Source organism: Lissotriton helveticus, chromosome 7 (assembly GCF_964261635.1).
Source record: "Lissotriton helveticus chromosome 7, aLisHel1.1, whole genome shotgun sequence".
NCBI classification, from domain to species: Eukaryota; Metazoa; Chordata; class Amphibia; order Caudata; family Salamandridae; genus Lissotriton; species Lissotriton helveticus.
Window position 1 is genome coordinate 585,411,944 of NC_136068.1, and position 16,572 is coordinate 585,428,515.

The window sequence follows — 16,572 nt, forward strand, 5'->3', positions numbered from 1 at the left end:
GCAGTAAGTGCATTTTGAGCGGCCTGTGGAAAGGTGGTAACTGCTGTCATTTGGCCGACAGGTGCAGCCAGCATGACCGTGTCTAGGGCGTCCTTTTTCTTAAGTTTCTGCTGCACCAGTTTGGCAGCTGCATTTTCTATAGCTAGCTGTCTAGCTTTCTCCTGTTCTATTTTCTTTTTACAGAAATGTATAATGTGGTCTTGTATTTCAGGCCAGGGTTTTCCTTCCATGGCTACTACTCCATCTAATCTCTCCTGCACGTCGTCTGGCAATCCTCTTTTGACCATGTGGTAAAAGAGTCTGCTATTTCCTCCAGTTGTATTCCAGGAGTCACCCAACTCCTGGTGCCACTTTTCCTTCATCCTGGAAATGAAGTTAATTGGGTCTTCATTTGTTTGCATAGTTAGTGACATAAGAGACCCAATATCTGGAACATCAGGATATTTTAATTGCAATTTAGTCCAGACTGCTGCTCTAATTTTATCAAATGGTTCCCCATCGTATGTTGTGTCGTTCATAGTTATCAGTCCTCTACTGATACTTGTGAAAATTTCTTCTGCTTCCCCTCCCATTAAGGAAATTAACAAGCTTTTCATATCGCCAACCCCTGGTTTGGTGCCTGTAGTATTTTTCTCTAGGGCCACTATCCATTTGCTGGCTCCCTCCGTGAGGGGCGGGAGGTTCTTTTTAATGGCTTCCTTCTCCGCATAAGACCAACAGTTATATATGGGGGGGCTTTTTGCTGTTTTGTATATTAGCGGCATCTGGCGGCTAATCCCTACACCTAGGAGCTTCGGTCTTGTGGTGTCATATCGTATAGCATATTTCTGCCAAATTTTGAGACTGGCTTCCATATAATCATAGTCCCAATCTTCATCCCCTACACCCTGTTGTATACATTCTACTGCAGTGGCCATATGTTGAGGGTCGAAAGACCCTTCTCTTGGCCAGGGGATCATCTGTGGGGCCAAGGATTCTGTCCATCCTGCCAAATTGGCTGTGAAGGGGATGACAGCGTAGTCTGAATTCTCGCCTATTTGCACTATTTGGTTGGGAGTTAAGTCCTTGTCCCGCAGGGCACATTGCCTGCTGAGGAACATGCCATTAGCTGGTCTAGTTCGAGTGTTTCGCATGGAGGCGGTGCCAGTGACCTGGTAGTTAATGCGAGCATCCGTGCCAGGGTCATCGTATGCGATGTCCTCTGGTCGTCCGTGTGTTCCTAACACTGCAAGTCTTTGTACCTCTGTTTTTCTCTTTTTCTTGGTCCCACCCACAACTCCCGAGTTTTGGAAGTCCTGATGTTGGTAGAATGGGTTTGTTGATGTGTTTTTCATTTATGGCGTGTGGCTGGCTGGAGGAATTTGTTATGGCTGTGGCGGATGGTGGGGCAAACGGGTCGGCTACAGGTGCGGGACGCCGTGGGGGTATGTCTGGGGGTGTGGGCTGGAGCTGAGCTGTTCCAGCCGTTGTATGTGTATTGTCTGGCGTAGCTGTCTGGCGGCAAGGGGAGGGGGACCTATGGTACTGTACTTCCGGCCGTCCCTCATAATCTCTTCTGCCCCGGGAGGGACCTGCACTTGGCAAAGGTATGGATGGGAGATGGGCTGTCTGTTGTGAATTATTGCCTAGTTCCCCAGCCCCTCCCGTGCTTTCAAAGATGTCTGCCTGTTCTGTGTGTTGTCGCGAAGTGTTCATTGTCGCCTGGGTATTTGGTGATTGAAGGTGGGCAAACTTGAGGGTGTCGGACAATCTTTCACTTATCTGTTCTAATTTTAATGAGGCGCGTCGGACTACCTGGGATATATCGTCGCGTTCAGGGCTGTGTGGCCCTTCTCGGAGGAACATTTCAGGCCGGGCATTTCCATTGGGACTGCACTCTAAACTTTTATTGAATTCTGTGGCTGCTCTCCAGTTGTCATAATGGACTAGATATGGTGCTGGCGGGCCCTGTACCTCTCTATCCTTATTCTGTTGTTGGACAGTGGAGAATGTGATCAGTGGCTCCCCTGTGTGTGGACCGCAGAAGGGCATATGGTCTCGTGAGGTGGCCTCCTGCTCCGGGAGTTGTGGAGCATTCGTGTCACGGAGGCTGTTCAGATCGGGGTAGTGAGGGAGTACTTGGCGAGGCGAGTCGGATGAGTGGGGAGATGACGTGCGCGAGTTGTTTGATGAGGTGACGGACACATTGTTTTATTTTATTTTTTTTAATTTTTTTTTTTAAAAACCTTTATTGAGAGACACGTATCAATACAAGCGCAGGCCTACAACCACAGGGGCCGGCCGCAAAATCAGGAGAGTCAAAGAGGAGCAACATGAATGTGTACGGTAAAATGAATACAGGATAGACGTGGAATAAAATCGCTACACAGTAAGCGCCAGGATAAGAAAGGTTTCATTTTATGATTTATAGAGGAGGCAGCAGCCATATCTACCAGGGCGTCATGCAACATATATAGAAAAAGAGGGGGGGGACGGGAGGGATACAGCCCCCCACGCAGTCAGATAACCACAGTAGGGCGAAGCCCAAAGACATCCCATGCCCCTCAAAGGGTTCAAATATAAAAGACAAATCATAGCAAGCGATTGAATGGGACGCCACATAAATAGCCCTCCCGCCCCGAAACAGGAGAAAGTGCAGACACTTACGAAACGAAGGAGAAAAAACAAAGGGACATAGCCCACCCCCTAGAAAGAAAGCAAAAAGGGACCATAGAATAAAACAAACTAAAATAACAAATACCCCCCCCCCCCCCACCCTACATCACTGTAATGGCTATGGCCTACCCCACTAAACAGCGTGCCTGTCGCCCAGAGTCACCCGAAATATAGAAGAAAGAGAAAGGGAATAATAATGGAGAAAGAAAAAGGAGAAAGGGAGAGAAAGAAAGGACAAAGAAGAGAAAAAGGAGAGAGGAGCCGGCGATCGAAATACAGAACACCTCCCCACCCGCAACAACGGATCACTAATCGAGGTCAGAGAGGAGACTGAGAAAAGCCTACACAAGAATGAAACAGGAACTGTCCAAACAATGAAGCCCGGAGACGCCATTTAACAGAACGAAATCCCCGCAGGCCCCCCGACACGATCACCCCTGTCCACTTTTATGAAGAGTAGAGCTGCCAGACCCCGGCACGGCCAAGGAACAGCATGACACAGTGGGTCCATACCAGTCAGGGAAGGCAAGTGGGATCTGCACGGAACACCGTCCCGCCCAACAAGAAGCAACCAGGAAAATTCGGCAGCAGTCAGAATGCAAAAGTACATCAAAGATCCACGTGGCCAAGCACAAAATCTGGGCTGTCCAGCACGAAGCAGAGAAATCAGGATGTAGGAAACACTGCAGCATCGGCACCGGGTCCACTCGATCCCACAGAATCTAACACTCCGCCGGAGATCCCAGCACAGCAGCTGGAGGAGTCTCAACAATACCAACTCGGGGAGACGACACCGCAACACAAAATGGCGGAGCAACCATGGCGGCGATCCGCAACTCCAAGTCCAGGCATTTCAAGGACAGGTCGATCCGCAGAGTAGCCAGGGCAAGCAAGACAACACTCCGTGTAGGGGCCGCCCAACTCAAACGAGGTCCGGGGAGAGCAAATGCAGCAACGTCCCTGTCTCCGGGAGGAAGACACTCCGAGGGGCCATCCGCCATCTTGAGCACAACACCCGCCGACATTGTCGCATCCGCCTCCAAGTCCACCCGGAGTGCCGGAGGCCACAGGACACACAGCCGATCCGCGGCGGATGGCGCTTGGCGGAGAAAGGAGAGTCACCAGAAGAACGGGTGTGCTCCCCACAACACTCGGGGGAGCCCTGCACCGGATCCCAGGCGGGACGATCAACAGGAGCGGGCTTCTCACCCGTGGGGTGCTGGACAGCGCGGCTTCTCTTCTTCGGTGCGGCAGGCAAACGGGCATGCGGGGCGGCCCACCATCGGGGGTAGGTCCGCTCCGGCGCTTCCGGCTCTCGGCTCTCAGGCTCCCACCATCGGGTCTCTCCACCGGTTCCGGACCGCCGGCCCTCCGAACACCTCCGGGCAGACACTGCACTCGAGGTCCCGGCGTCAAGGCCGGGAAGGCCAGCAAGACGACACGGGCAGGACGCAGAAACCTCTGCACGCCAGAGCCCCGGAAACAGACGGTAAGGGAAGGCTCTTCCTTGGCAACCGAATTCGGAACACCCCGAACAGGATGAAAGACAGGATAGGTGGCGGGGAGGAAGGGATCTCGGAGCGAGGCGTTTATGCGACTGTTCCGATCGCCATCTTGGCTCCTCCCCGACGGACACATTGTTGGTCGCCTCCTCTGCTTCCTCGACAGGCAGGGCTGAGACAGAAGTGGGATTCAGTTGTAGCGAAAACTGCGCATTTATTTGCCCTGGTAACCCTGGCACCGTGGCGTGCAAAATTGGACTGCCACAGGTGACCGGTGTACCTGGTGGGGGACTGACTGGGGCTGGAGCTGGCGCTGTAACGAGTATTGTTGGGCCACTGCTGGTGCCGGGTGGTGTCAATGGGGCAGCACTGCCGTCAGTGGCAGGTGGAGGGTGTTCAAGTGTGTTCAGGAGATCACTTGGGAGTTGACTATACCCCACCGTTGCCATATTATTAGTTGTACACTGTAAGTCCAGTTCTTTATTTTCGGCGGATACTATTGCGGGATACATGCCGCTGGCTTGATACGGTGGGGGTGCAGGAGGGGCAGTGGGCTGGATGGCAGTTTGTTCTTGCGTATTGTCCTCTTTAAATATTTGCCAGAGACTTAAGGTGGCCTTTCTTTTTTGTAATTTGGTACCAGAGTATTTTGTGTCTAGGAAGGTGGTGGCGTGCTCAAGGATATTTACGTCAAACGATCCTTCTGAGGGCCATGGAAAGGTCATATTTTTAGTTAACTTGTGGAGCTCCCTACAATGTTTGAGTATGCGCTGTTCCTGGCTACTAAACGTTTTCAGGACATGTTGGAGTGGTGTTGCCATCATGAAATATTTGTATGGAAGCAAATTAGGCTCTGCAATAGGGGCGATACGGTCTGTGCGGTCCTAGAGATCACGTATGAGTTCCCCTGCTACTGCCTCAAGGATGCAGTCATATATGGTGCTTTGTAATTCAATATTCTGGAAGGGAGTGCACCCGGGAAAAAGAAGTTGGCCTCCAAAGCAAGCGTCAGCTATTCTATATTGGTGGGGGTGTCTGGGGAATACGCTAGATAGGATGGTCGGTCCTTCCCAACTTGCAAGGCGCAAAATAAAATATATATAATAGCCCGTGGGTGTCTTATACACAGTGGAATTCAGTATCCTATTCATAAAATTACTCAATGCATGTGCTGATGCTGGGCATCACTGTGTGGGGTACAGTCGGAGGTTGGAACGGAGAGACAGTCAAATCCTGCCTGGGTGTTTTCAGGGCTACAGACGTGAGGATGCAGATCTCTGATAAGTTCCTCTCCTATTTCATCACAGACAATGTTATAGAGTATGTATCTTAAATCTAATTCGTCTGGTCCTCTGTATCTCCCCTCTGGGGAGAAGTCAGGGAACTCAAGATTATGACGGGCAAAGGTATAGCGAACTTTGCTTTGCAGTGGGTTCCGTGGCCAGGAGGACTCGAATACTGTGGGTAGCTCTAAGCCTGGGGATAGTAGGCGTATCCGTATGTATATCCACTCTGGTGTTTTATGCACAGAAGTACCGAATATTCTCTTCTCGTATACTGCCTGAAGAGCCTGCATGGGGCTTGTCTCCTGTGAGCAGCACGCAGGTGGTGCACTGTTCTGAGCCTTTACTATGGCCTTGGTGGGGCGTGAAACTGTTTGTGTGGGAGAGCCTTTACTGCAGGCTCGGCGGGGCGTGAAAATGCTGGTGCAAGAGATAGGGTTATTTGGCGAGGGTAGGCGTAGTCAATATTGAGTGCCTGAAATATTGTGAGAAGAACAGAACTCATAAGGGGTGTGACATGGATGAAACAAGATGGTTGGCCATCCGATATGCCTACAACGTTATTATTTATCAGGAATATCGTGATATGGTTAGTTGTATAATTACTCATTCCTTTATGTGAAGTTGGGATAGTAGGATGGGTTCTGCCGGTGTGGCAGAGCGCAGGGCCCTCAGTATGTTATGGGTATTCGGATAGTAGTGCTCTTAAAAGGGGTGATGTATCGTTTTGAAACTGTGGGTGATAGGAGTAGGAATTAGAGACGGAGGCCGGGGGTAAATTTGGGCTTTGCCCTTCTGCCTGTGGGATGAACGCTACTTCAGATGTAGCACCTGACTGTATGGAATCTACTGAAGACTCGTCGTCCGTGATGAGAATGGGTGTGTTAGCTGTGTTGTTTTGATAGCCTGGGTATTCAAGGGGGAGAGAGAGAGGGGGGAACAGAGTTGACAAATCAGAGGCCTCTACTGTATACAGCTGCTGAGGGTCGATAGTGTCTGGAGATGGTGGTGTAAGAGATATGTCTGGGAGGATGTCAAGAGTTTGGGTAGAGATGTTAACCTGTGTGCCTGGCGTAGGGTTAACTCCTAAAATTGTCCAGGCGCTTGTTAGTATAGTGCGGAGGTCGTCGTTAAGGGAAGTGAATTCGTTGTTAGCGGTAGTGTGAATTAATTCAGGCCTGCCGTGAAGGAACTGAATAGTGCAATGAAGAATATGTGGGGGGGTGGTGGTCATTACGGAAATAAGGGGGTATAAGGCATATCATGTGTAGGCGAGGGAGAGAGGGAGGCAGGGGAGGAGGAGTAATAGTCCCCCCCCTTTGGCAATCAGTTGCTGAAGCGAATGATTGTCAAAAACAAAACAAAAACAGAAATGAGCGCAATGCAGGGGTGGTGGACGAGCAAATGGCTAGCTACCAGGAATGTTGTACACTGAAGTGAGGGGACAAAGCAGGGAGTGTGTACCGCAGAGAACTGCGGGGAGAGAGGGACACTAGGAAGGACACTTTGAAGGGATGGAACGTAGGATGGGAAGACCTAGGGGAATCACAAAGCACAGCAGCTGCTACTTACACAAAGCACATGGATCAGCAGGGCAAATGAATAAAACATGAAAAGAGACAAGATGAATAATCAACACGTTCAATAATCAACAAAACAGAAAGACAGTACAATAAATAGTGACACAATAAAGAGGATGCATCCTGAATGAAAAGGAAACGAGGGTCTAGATATTAAAATCTCACTAATGCCAGAGCACAATGAAAAGGAAACGAGGGTCTAGATATTAAAATCTCAGTAATGCCAGAGCACAGATGTCACAAGTATGTAGGTATTAAAATCTCAGTAATGCAAGAACACAGATGTCACAACTATGTAGGTATAAAAATCTCAGAAATGCAAGAACACAGACTGTCAGATGTCACAACTATGTAGCTATAAAAATCTCAGTAATGCAAGAACACAGAAGTCAGAAGTGCCATAGACGCTGAACAAAGGCATGGCGCACGCAAAATATCTGTACAGGTCGTCAGAATCTGTAAGGGGAACGTCAGAAATCAGGGACAGAAGAGCACAGTGGAAAGTACTGTCAGTAGTGAAAGGTAAGAGAAAAGCCAGACCCCAGAGACCAGTGAAAGGCACAAGAGAAAGAGAGAGAGAGAGGAAGGAAAGAGCAAGAGAGAGAGAGAGAGAGAGAGAGAGAGAGAGAGAGAGAGACAGTGAAAGGCACAGAGAGAGAGAGAGACCCGCAGAGAGAGAGGGGAAGGAAAGAGCAAGATAGAGAGAGAGAGAGAGAGAGAGAAGAAGTGGAAGGCACAGAGAGAGAGAGAGAGAGAGAGAGAGAGACACACAGTGTAAGGTAAGTTAGAGAAGAGGAATGCAAGGGATGCAAGGAAGAGAGATAGAAAAAGCGTGTAGAAAAAGAGAGACTGTGTGCTCTGGCTGGGCAGAAGGCGGTGCTGTGGGGCCAGGCAGCGCTGCGGAGCCAGGGCACCGTGTGGAGTGAGAGGTGGAAGGAGGGGTGGGTGCTCGGGGGAGCTGATCTCCGCGGCGCCAGGGCAGGAAGTGGGCCGGTGATGCAGAGAAAGTGCCACAGATAGCACACAGCATTTCCTCTTTCTTCGTGCGCGGAAGGCAGCCTTTCAGAGGCTTGTTCACTGTCAGAGTATTTCTGCAGAAGGGATGTAAGAGTGGAATGGAGATGCATAGTAATACAATGAGACCATGGGCGAAGAGATCGTGAGAAAAATCGAGGGAAGAAGGGGCCTTCATTGGAGGTCAGGGCGGGGCTGGCTCACAGACCAGAGCAGTGGGGGGGTAGTTGGGCTGTTATTGAGATGAAGAGCCAGCACTTAGGAGCAGTACTGTGCAGAGCCAGGAGTAATGTGCATAAGCAGATGTAGAGCAGGAGCATAGATGAAGGAAGGGCACTAGCAAGAAGACCGCAGTATGTGGTGGCAAGCAGCATCAAAGGAAAAGAAGCATGTGTCAGTGGCAACACAACCACGTGTCAACCATACCCCAATGCCGAAAACTCGGGACCTGGACACACCCAGGGAACACCCAGCACCCTAGACACGAAGTGGGTGAGGGATCGCGAACCTCCCCACAAAAGGGGAGGCTGGGACTTGAACCCGACTCCGGACCTGCCGGAAGACACCCAGCTCGCAGACTTGAACTGTCGAGAGGGATCATGAACCTAGGGGCAGTTGACACCACAACAAAAACCACACCTCAAAATCGCTCCCTCCGTGCTCGAACCGGCAGGGAGAAGGGCCGGAAGGCCACAAGCCACAAGCAACAAGCCACAAGTGCAAATGCAACTGTAAATAGCAATCGAGCAGAGCACCTGCCAAGAAAGTGTGCAAAAATGAAATGGGACCACTGAGAGACACAGAGGGTTCGTGAATCGTTACCCTAGTCAATGCCGCGGGGGGGGGGCGGAGTCCTAACCAGAGCTAGCCACAAGGGGACCGCACACAGGCAAGTAGGCAACACCACGAAAACTCAAGGGAAAAAAATAAAATGTTCCTTGACTCACCAATGGTATGCACGAGACTGCGGCGGGGACCCCTCAAGGCAGCCCGTGGATATTCTCCAGATCCACCGCAGGAATGGGCTAGGCACGATGGGTTGGGCGCCAGCTGAGAAAGGGTAAGTCTTGACCCTTTCGGTCAGTGGTCACCACCGATGTGGACTCAAATCACCAACACAGCATTCCACTGAGAGAGGCAAGGAATAAAGATGTAAGATACCATAATTTCAAGTTTGGAGTGACACTTTTTATTACTAGCTCACGAGCAAAAAAATAAAAGCATATCAATTCGGGCTCTAAGACAAGTTCCTACCAAGGATCCAGACTTCACTCTGTCTGGAGTAAATGCTAGATGACAAATGCTCAAAATATAGCAAGGCAAGCCTGGAATAAAATGTATACAAATGAACATGAGCACAGATGATCAGATCCTATGCTACTGAGCACATTGATGTAGACCTCTAGTGCATACAAGCAAAATATTTAAGATAGATCTATACTCATTAGGTTAAACATTTCTATCAGGACCCTGAATGGTGAGATCAAGGCTAGGAGGGCACAAGTAGAATTAGCTCAGAATAGAACATTTTGCTATTTAATTCAGTGTCTGGTGGTTTCTGGAAATCAGACCAGTCCCCTAATGACTAGAAGAGAGAGATGGCTAAAAGGTTATATCAAAGATATAAAGGAGCAGAAGGGGTCTCTGCCCTGGGAGATCAACAACCTGAGTGAGGCGCCGGTGTCCCAGGTCAGAGATACGGCTAGCCGGAGGACAAAACCACGCTCAATGCCAGGCATCTGCAGAAGAGTCCTGCCTTAGAATCTGACAGTTGAGTCTGATATACCTGAAATTGAGGAACCAAGGTTCTATGGTGACGCACTGGCCTACGCCCTTTCAGTGTCGGCAGTTTTAACCACAAGTGTCCCAGGACACCGGAAGGACCTCTCTGAGGGACATTTTGTTCCGTACACTTTGAAACAGAACAATTTGTACATTTCTGAAAGAACATTTTGGTCACGTACATTTAGTATTGCGATAGGTTGCTGTTTTTCACTTGGTGCAAGCTATGTTTCAAAATATTAGTTAAGCCATGTTTTCAGGAAGCTGTACCAACGGACACCAGTCTGTGCATGAGTTGAGTGGGTGTTTGCCTTTGTGGAAAATTACTACTTCACCTTGAGCCACTTTGCCATGTTATTTTCAGTGCAGCAGAGAAATGTATTATTAACCTTACTGTGGCCTATTGCATGTTGCTAGGCCAAGACATGCCTTCTGGGCCTCAGCCTTGGGCCTATAACCTGAATGTTGCTAGGCCAAGACATGCCTTCTGGTCCTCAGCCTTGGGCCTATAACCCCAGGATTCAGGTAGTTAGCAGGATTTGGTATGTTGATCATGCCTAGCAAGAATTGAGGGTTTGTTAAGCATATTTCAGGGTCTCAGTGGCAGGCCCATGGGTGATATTTCGCTATCAAGACAGCTAAGGGATGCTCTTTCTGGTGATCAGATGGTAGAGCGTGATTTTAACCCTTCATCAATCTTAGACCAGCGGATTTGTGGTTTTTGTCATATATGGATACGGGATTTTTCCGAGCAGGTCTATAAATATCCCTTGGACCCTCTTCTCTTTATCTGGTATTTTATTACACAGGGATGTGTGCCATGTCGACTCTTCACTTTGTTCTGTACCAAAACAAGCAGCCTGCAAAGGCAGTGTGTGAGTGTAGTGGTACAGGACCTCTATGGGTGGCACAATACGTGCTGCAGCCCTTAGAGGCCTTCTCTGGTCACAGTGCCCTGGGTACCTGTGGTACCATTTACCAGAGGATCACCTGTGGCCAGAGATGGCAATTGGGTTTAGTTTTGGGGAAAGAACACAGGCTGTGGGAACCTGATTTGCAGAGACCCAGGGCACACCAAGTAAAAGTGCATCAGTAGTCTGGCAAAAAGTGGGGGGGTTACTGCAACAGAAACCCACTTTCCTACAAGACGTTGTGATTTTAAGCACAGTCCTCTACTGGGAGGGATATTGTTGGAGCATAGAGGTTAGAAGCTCCAGCACAGTGGCAAAATGGCAAAAAGGATGGAGATAGGGGTGCAATTTTATCTAGTGTCCCTTGTTATTTCGATGGGTACAGACATAGCATTTACAGTGCGATTTAAGTATAAAGTAGTTTGATGAAACATGAATTTGCTTCACAGCGCCGTTGTCGTGAGTGTTGCAAGAGGGAAGTAAAGGCCTTGGCAGCATGCAAAACCAGTGCAACCACATTGAGTTTCAGATGCAACTGATGAATGTGAGAGAACACTTTCCACAAGTTGCGGGATGTACACCTCCCCGAGGATAAATGCAGATTGGTCCGGCTAAAATATGCTTGAGAGCAAAAGCAGCTGCCTGTTTGCCAACATCTTGGCAATAGTTTTGTGCTGTACAATGCCTTTAGGGTTGTTTGTGGGGTATGGCTTCAGGTTCAGTGGTCATTGGGGCCTGTTGTACTCTTTTCTGCCTTATTCCACTTTTGTCCAAAGTTCTGCAAAAAAGTGGGAGGATTGTGCTCTTACCCATTCACTTGGAAGCTGAGGCCCTCCCTACAGTCAGACTGGAGGAAGTTACTGAACGTAGTCTTATATCTCCAAAAAGAGAACACTATCATTTTTGTTGTTATTCTAGGCCTGAAGGTGCTTAGTTTATTCTTATTTATTTTTCTCCGGTTTTCATTTCTTACAGGAGCTGTGTGATCCCCAGAGCTATTGTCCAATGCATCATCAGGACTTCCGGGAGGAGATGCTCCAATTTCGCACCAAGAGCAAGTCCTGGGCTGGAGAAAGAAAATTGAGAGATCAGGTTGCTCGTCTCATCAAGATGTGATGCTGGCCTTGTGACTAGCAGAGACTCCTATACATGTACCTGATACGGCCAACAGAGAGGATATCTTGTTAACATTCCAACCTCTGCTTCCTGGTGCAGAGAGGATCCCAAAGCGGTCTCCATCTATGGCTCCTCTATAGGACCCTGTGTCCAAACAGCACTCTGGAAGTTTGTTGCACTCAAGCAGACCTCTAGGAGAGTGGTACCTTTGAGCCTCTATCGGGAGGGGCAGTGAGCCTGAAATCCATGACACTCATCCCTATGAAGCTTTTAATTCCATGTAGCTGCTAATAAAGCCCATGAATCATGAATTGGATATAAGGGTTGTCACTCAGAACTTGCTCAGGCACTGCTATGAGGCCCATCTTCTTGCTGTGTGTGGGGCAATAGAAATGTGGCAGATGCAAATCCTCATTCAGATCCTGCGATCCTGCCTACGTGGATTTTGATTACTTGCAGGGTGACACTAGAGCCGTAATGTGCTGTTCTTCCTTACAATGCAGATCGCATTATCCAGTTTCATCTAACACCATTGTATAGTGATGGCACATCTGAACCGTTCTGAAATGTTTTTACTGCCAAATGTGATGGGGCCAGTGAAATATGCATCACTGGCCCCCTGTATGTGTTGCTGACCCTGTCCTATCTTGACTGCATGACTTGCTCCTCCATCATATTTTCCGCCATTAACCTATGTGCTGACTTGGAACATTCTCAGAACATTTTGGTGAAATTGTGTCATTAATCATTGCCGTGAGGCGATAATGGGGGCAAGTGACTTTTGCACAACTTTGAGCTGCTAATTTGCTTTACTTCTGCATCTGTGCAATGTCCTAGTGTTTAGGATTTGAACTGCAGATAATGTTGAAGGCTTTAAAAAGTGTTGGAATGCCAGAATAGTGGGAGGTTGCCTCAGTCGAACTGATCTTAAGGACTGGATGTAACACAATGATGATGGCCTTCACTTCTAGCTCACACATGCAGTTGACTTAGTCCTGGTAGTTAGCAGGATAATGAGATTGGCACTGTGCAGCAGCATAATGGCTGCAGTCCTAGTTTCTTTGAGTCATTTCCTTGAATATGTGATTTGAGACCATCCGTACGGCATCTTGTATCAACTGGCAATTCAAAAGTTCAACACCAATCCAGTGAAGTATTAGGAGGTAACGTTGAAATCTGTGGATTCCAGCTTTTTGTTACTTTTTATTTTTAATAGGTCGGTGTTCGGGTGTTTTTCTTATTTTTTTAAGCTGGGACTTTAGGTTTCTCCTGCAGTTAGTTTCCTTACACTCCTTTGCGTGCTTTTCATTTGCCGCAGGTCATTTGTGAAGAGGGGTTGGGGGGGTTGTCCCATAATCAAATTGTACTTGTGACTCTAGAAATGTTTTGCAAAAGGTACTGAAGAAATAGATGTAGCTCTTGGAAAACTCCCCTTCACAACAGTAAAAGCTCAAATTAATTCTGTTGCAGCCTGTCATTCAAATATTTTCTACTTCTGAGAAATTATAAATCTCTTCTAATAAGTAGCTAAGTTGGAACCATTGTCTGTGCTTTCTATGGTAACTCTGGTCCTCTGTGGCAACCTTCACATGAATATGGAAGAGTATGATGGGGCACATCCTACAGACCTACGCCCATGTGCCTCCATCCCCATCAATTTTGAAAATTTTGAGTTTTCAAAAACAAGACAGAACAGTGCACTTACATTTGCTAGTTCTAACAGGTGTTCACATTGCAATATCTAGCACACACGCCCAGTTTTAATAGTTCTAGTGTATACCCCATAAAAAAGATTGGGTGGCTGATGCAAGTTCTCCCTAGATCTTATTCTCCTAGTTAAAAAAAAAAAAATCTCAACATACCATGGTTACCCCCAAGTCCTGAAGAGAGCGCTGCACGGGTCATGTCAGTAAGATACACACTCCTCATCATGGAGCGGTGTCCAGCATGCCTACATAATTGCTGTGGAATGTAGGAGCTTACCCATTGACTCTGGTACTGGGGGACACAGTGTGGTTATGTCTATCATGCAGCGTTGCAGTCAGGGCCCTCCCTCAAATGTGTCTGTAGTGGGCCCCAGATGTCACGCAGTACTGAAGTCAAGGGTAACAGCTCGGCACAGATGTTTAATTTATCTATACAATATGTGAAATCGTCCATCCACTCCTTGAATTTGGGAGCTCGCCCCTCTCCTCTCCCCTCCACACCTCCACACCCCCCCCCCCATCTGTATGCCACACTCCGCTTTGCCAAGAGTAACCCCAATTATATGAACATCCTGTAGGGGGCCTCAATTCTCTCCGTGTTGTCCAGCAAAGCCTTGACCCGGGTGCAGTGAATGGTAATATGATTATCTACCATTCATGACACTGCGGCTGACTCCTCCGACTAATAGTCTTGTATCACCCCAAAGCCCCCATGCAAGATGTAGGGAGCCTGCCTCATCGTGCCTGCATCTGACACAGCAATCATTAGGTTGCAGCTTGCATCCGTGGAGCCTTGCCGGTGTTTAATAGATGCTATGTATGAATTTGAAATTTCATGATAGACAGGAGACTGCTAGCTGTCATCATACCTATTCGGTTACAACAATAGAGCCGTTGCTTATCTGTAATTGGTGTGTCCAGCTCTGAATCCCAGCTTGCTTGTGAGTTACTCTAGAATCGTGGACACTCTGCTTGGGCAGTACCGTAGAGGAAAGAGAACACATGTGCTGGTCCTGCAGCCTGCAGTAATACATGTAGCGTGTTTAGTGTAGGGGGTTCCTGGGGAAGGTTGGGGTGGCAGCCTTAACATCGTGCCTAAGCCTAATATATAAAAAAAAGTCTCCAGCTGCATAGTTGTCTCCCTCGCATAGAAAAGTCTTGCGGTCTTTGAAAACCCCTTCATGAAAGAGGTCCCCCAGGTGGCTATCCCCCTTTTGTGTAACATGTTACGACAGGATGTCTCATGAGTGACCGGGGTCCAGTGATGGTAAGGTAGGGAGTGACAACGGGGAGTATAGTATGGGTATGCTCAGCTTCTTAGCCAACCCTTGCCACGTGAGAGAAGTGCATGCCACCGTAAACCATGAATTGCCTTCACCAGGGAGCCCTGCTCCCAAAAAAGAGGTAGTGGGGATGGGAGCCATATAATCCTTTTTGATCGCCAAGTGGGGCATAAAGCGTGGCAGTCAAAACCAATAGGTTGCAAAATGGGCCTCAGTGCGCAGATAGTATGTCCAGAGCTTCAAAGCCATCTCTCAAGTAAGGCAGGGTAGGTGTAGTCCAGCGTACTCAGGGCTGTTTGCCACCCCAGGTCAATCGGGTTGTGCCTGTAAAGTATGGAAAAAATGGCATCCATTGGGGTGGGGGTACGGTGTATTGAGGCATATGTATAGTAGCTTCGGCAATACAGCCATATTGATAAAAGAAATCCGACCCACCAGTGATGGGGGTAGCGAGAGATGGATGCCGTGAGCGAGGCAATGGCAGTGCCGTACTTCACCTGCAACCTTTCCTCGCTATCCCTAGAGAATCAGGGAGGAATCTCAGGGTGTTGGGGGTGGGAGGGTAGATCTGGGATTTGCCCCCGTTGAAATTCACTTCTGATACCTCCCCAGAGCAGATAAACTCTCAAAGGATAGGATTCAAACTAACTAATGGGTCCCGAATGTAGAGGGTGATGTCATCAGCGTAGAGTGAAACTAGCAGATGGAGAGTAGAATATTGTAGCGCATACTCTCTATGGTGCAGTCGAAGTATCTCAGCTAAAGGCTCGACCGCAACGCCAATAGGAGGGGTGACAGAGGACACCCCTGATGCCCCTAGAGATGGGAACTGGTCAGGAACAGCTACCATTAGTCTGCACTGTTGCCGTGGCTGACCATACAATAGGGCTACTCAGAACAAAAGAGGGGCAATCCCATCCTCTGCAACACTGTGAAAAAGTGGTCCCACTCTAAAAAATCGAATGCTTTAGGGACATCTAAAAATACCGCCATCGCAGCTAATTCTGGGTCAGTATCCTGTAAAAACGCAAATTGCGGGAAGTGGCTCATCCCAGTACGAATCGCTACTGACCTGGCAAGACCAATCCTTCCAACAACAGGCTAAGCTGATTAACCAGAACATTTGCTAGTATTTTCGCATTGCAGTTGATCAAGGATAAAGGCCCCATTTGGGAGCGTTTTTCCTGGTTTGTGGAGGAAGGTAATGATAGCCTCACGCATCGAGAGTGGGAATATTCCCAAAACATTGGCTTCTGAGTAAACCTTTTCAAGGATAGGGACTAGCGTCCCCACAAAGCATTTATAAAAATCCACTGGTAGGCCATCAGGCCCTGGTGCACGCTTAGATTGCAGTTTCATTATGGCTGATCCTATTTCCTCTTCCTCTGTCAGCAGCAAGGAACTCCCTTTGTTTCGCTGAGCCAACCCAAAGCTAAATCCTCAAGATCAGGGATCACAGCAGTCGGTTGGACCCTGCATGTGGCGTAGAGAGTGGAGTAAAAAGTAGAGAAGGCAAGAACGATATTCGCAGTGTCTCTTAGATGAGACTCGCCTGCGCTCTCCACCTCTAAAACATAGTTGGAGAACCTGGGAGTATGCACTGCCTCAGCCAGAGCCCTCCCCGGCTGTTTGACGAGATGTGTATCCTGTTACATCGCGATCTGCATGTTGTTTCTATCAAAGTACACAAAAATGTATTTGCGCTTACGGCGGTCACGCAATCCACGCACATTCCAGGTC

At 48.4% G+C, this 16,572-nt stretch overlaps 1 protein-coding gene across 2 annotated transcripts in view; it reads left to right on the top strand.

Moving 5' to 3' along the window:
- The window catches only part of CDC25C (cell division cycle 25C), a 291,408-nt gene extending 278,106 nt beyond the window's left edge, over positions 1-13,302 (top strand). For both annotated transcript variants that reach the window (XM_078652713.1, XM_078652714.1), the window contains one exon: positions 11,703-13,302. In XM_078652713.1, the coding sequence (XP_078508839.1) occupies positions 11,703-11,843 (141 nt within the window). In that variant the 3' untranslated portion in view covers positions 11,844-13,302. The remainder of the gene's footprint in view (positions 1-11,702) is intronic.
- Positions 13,303-16,572: the final 3,270 nt, after the last annotated feature.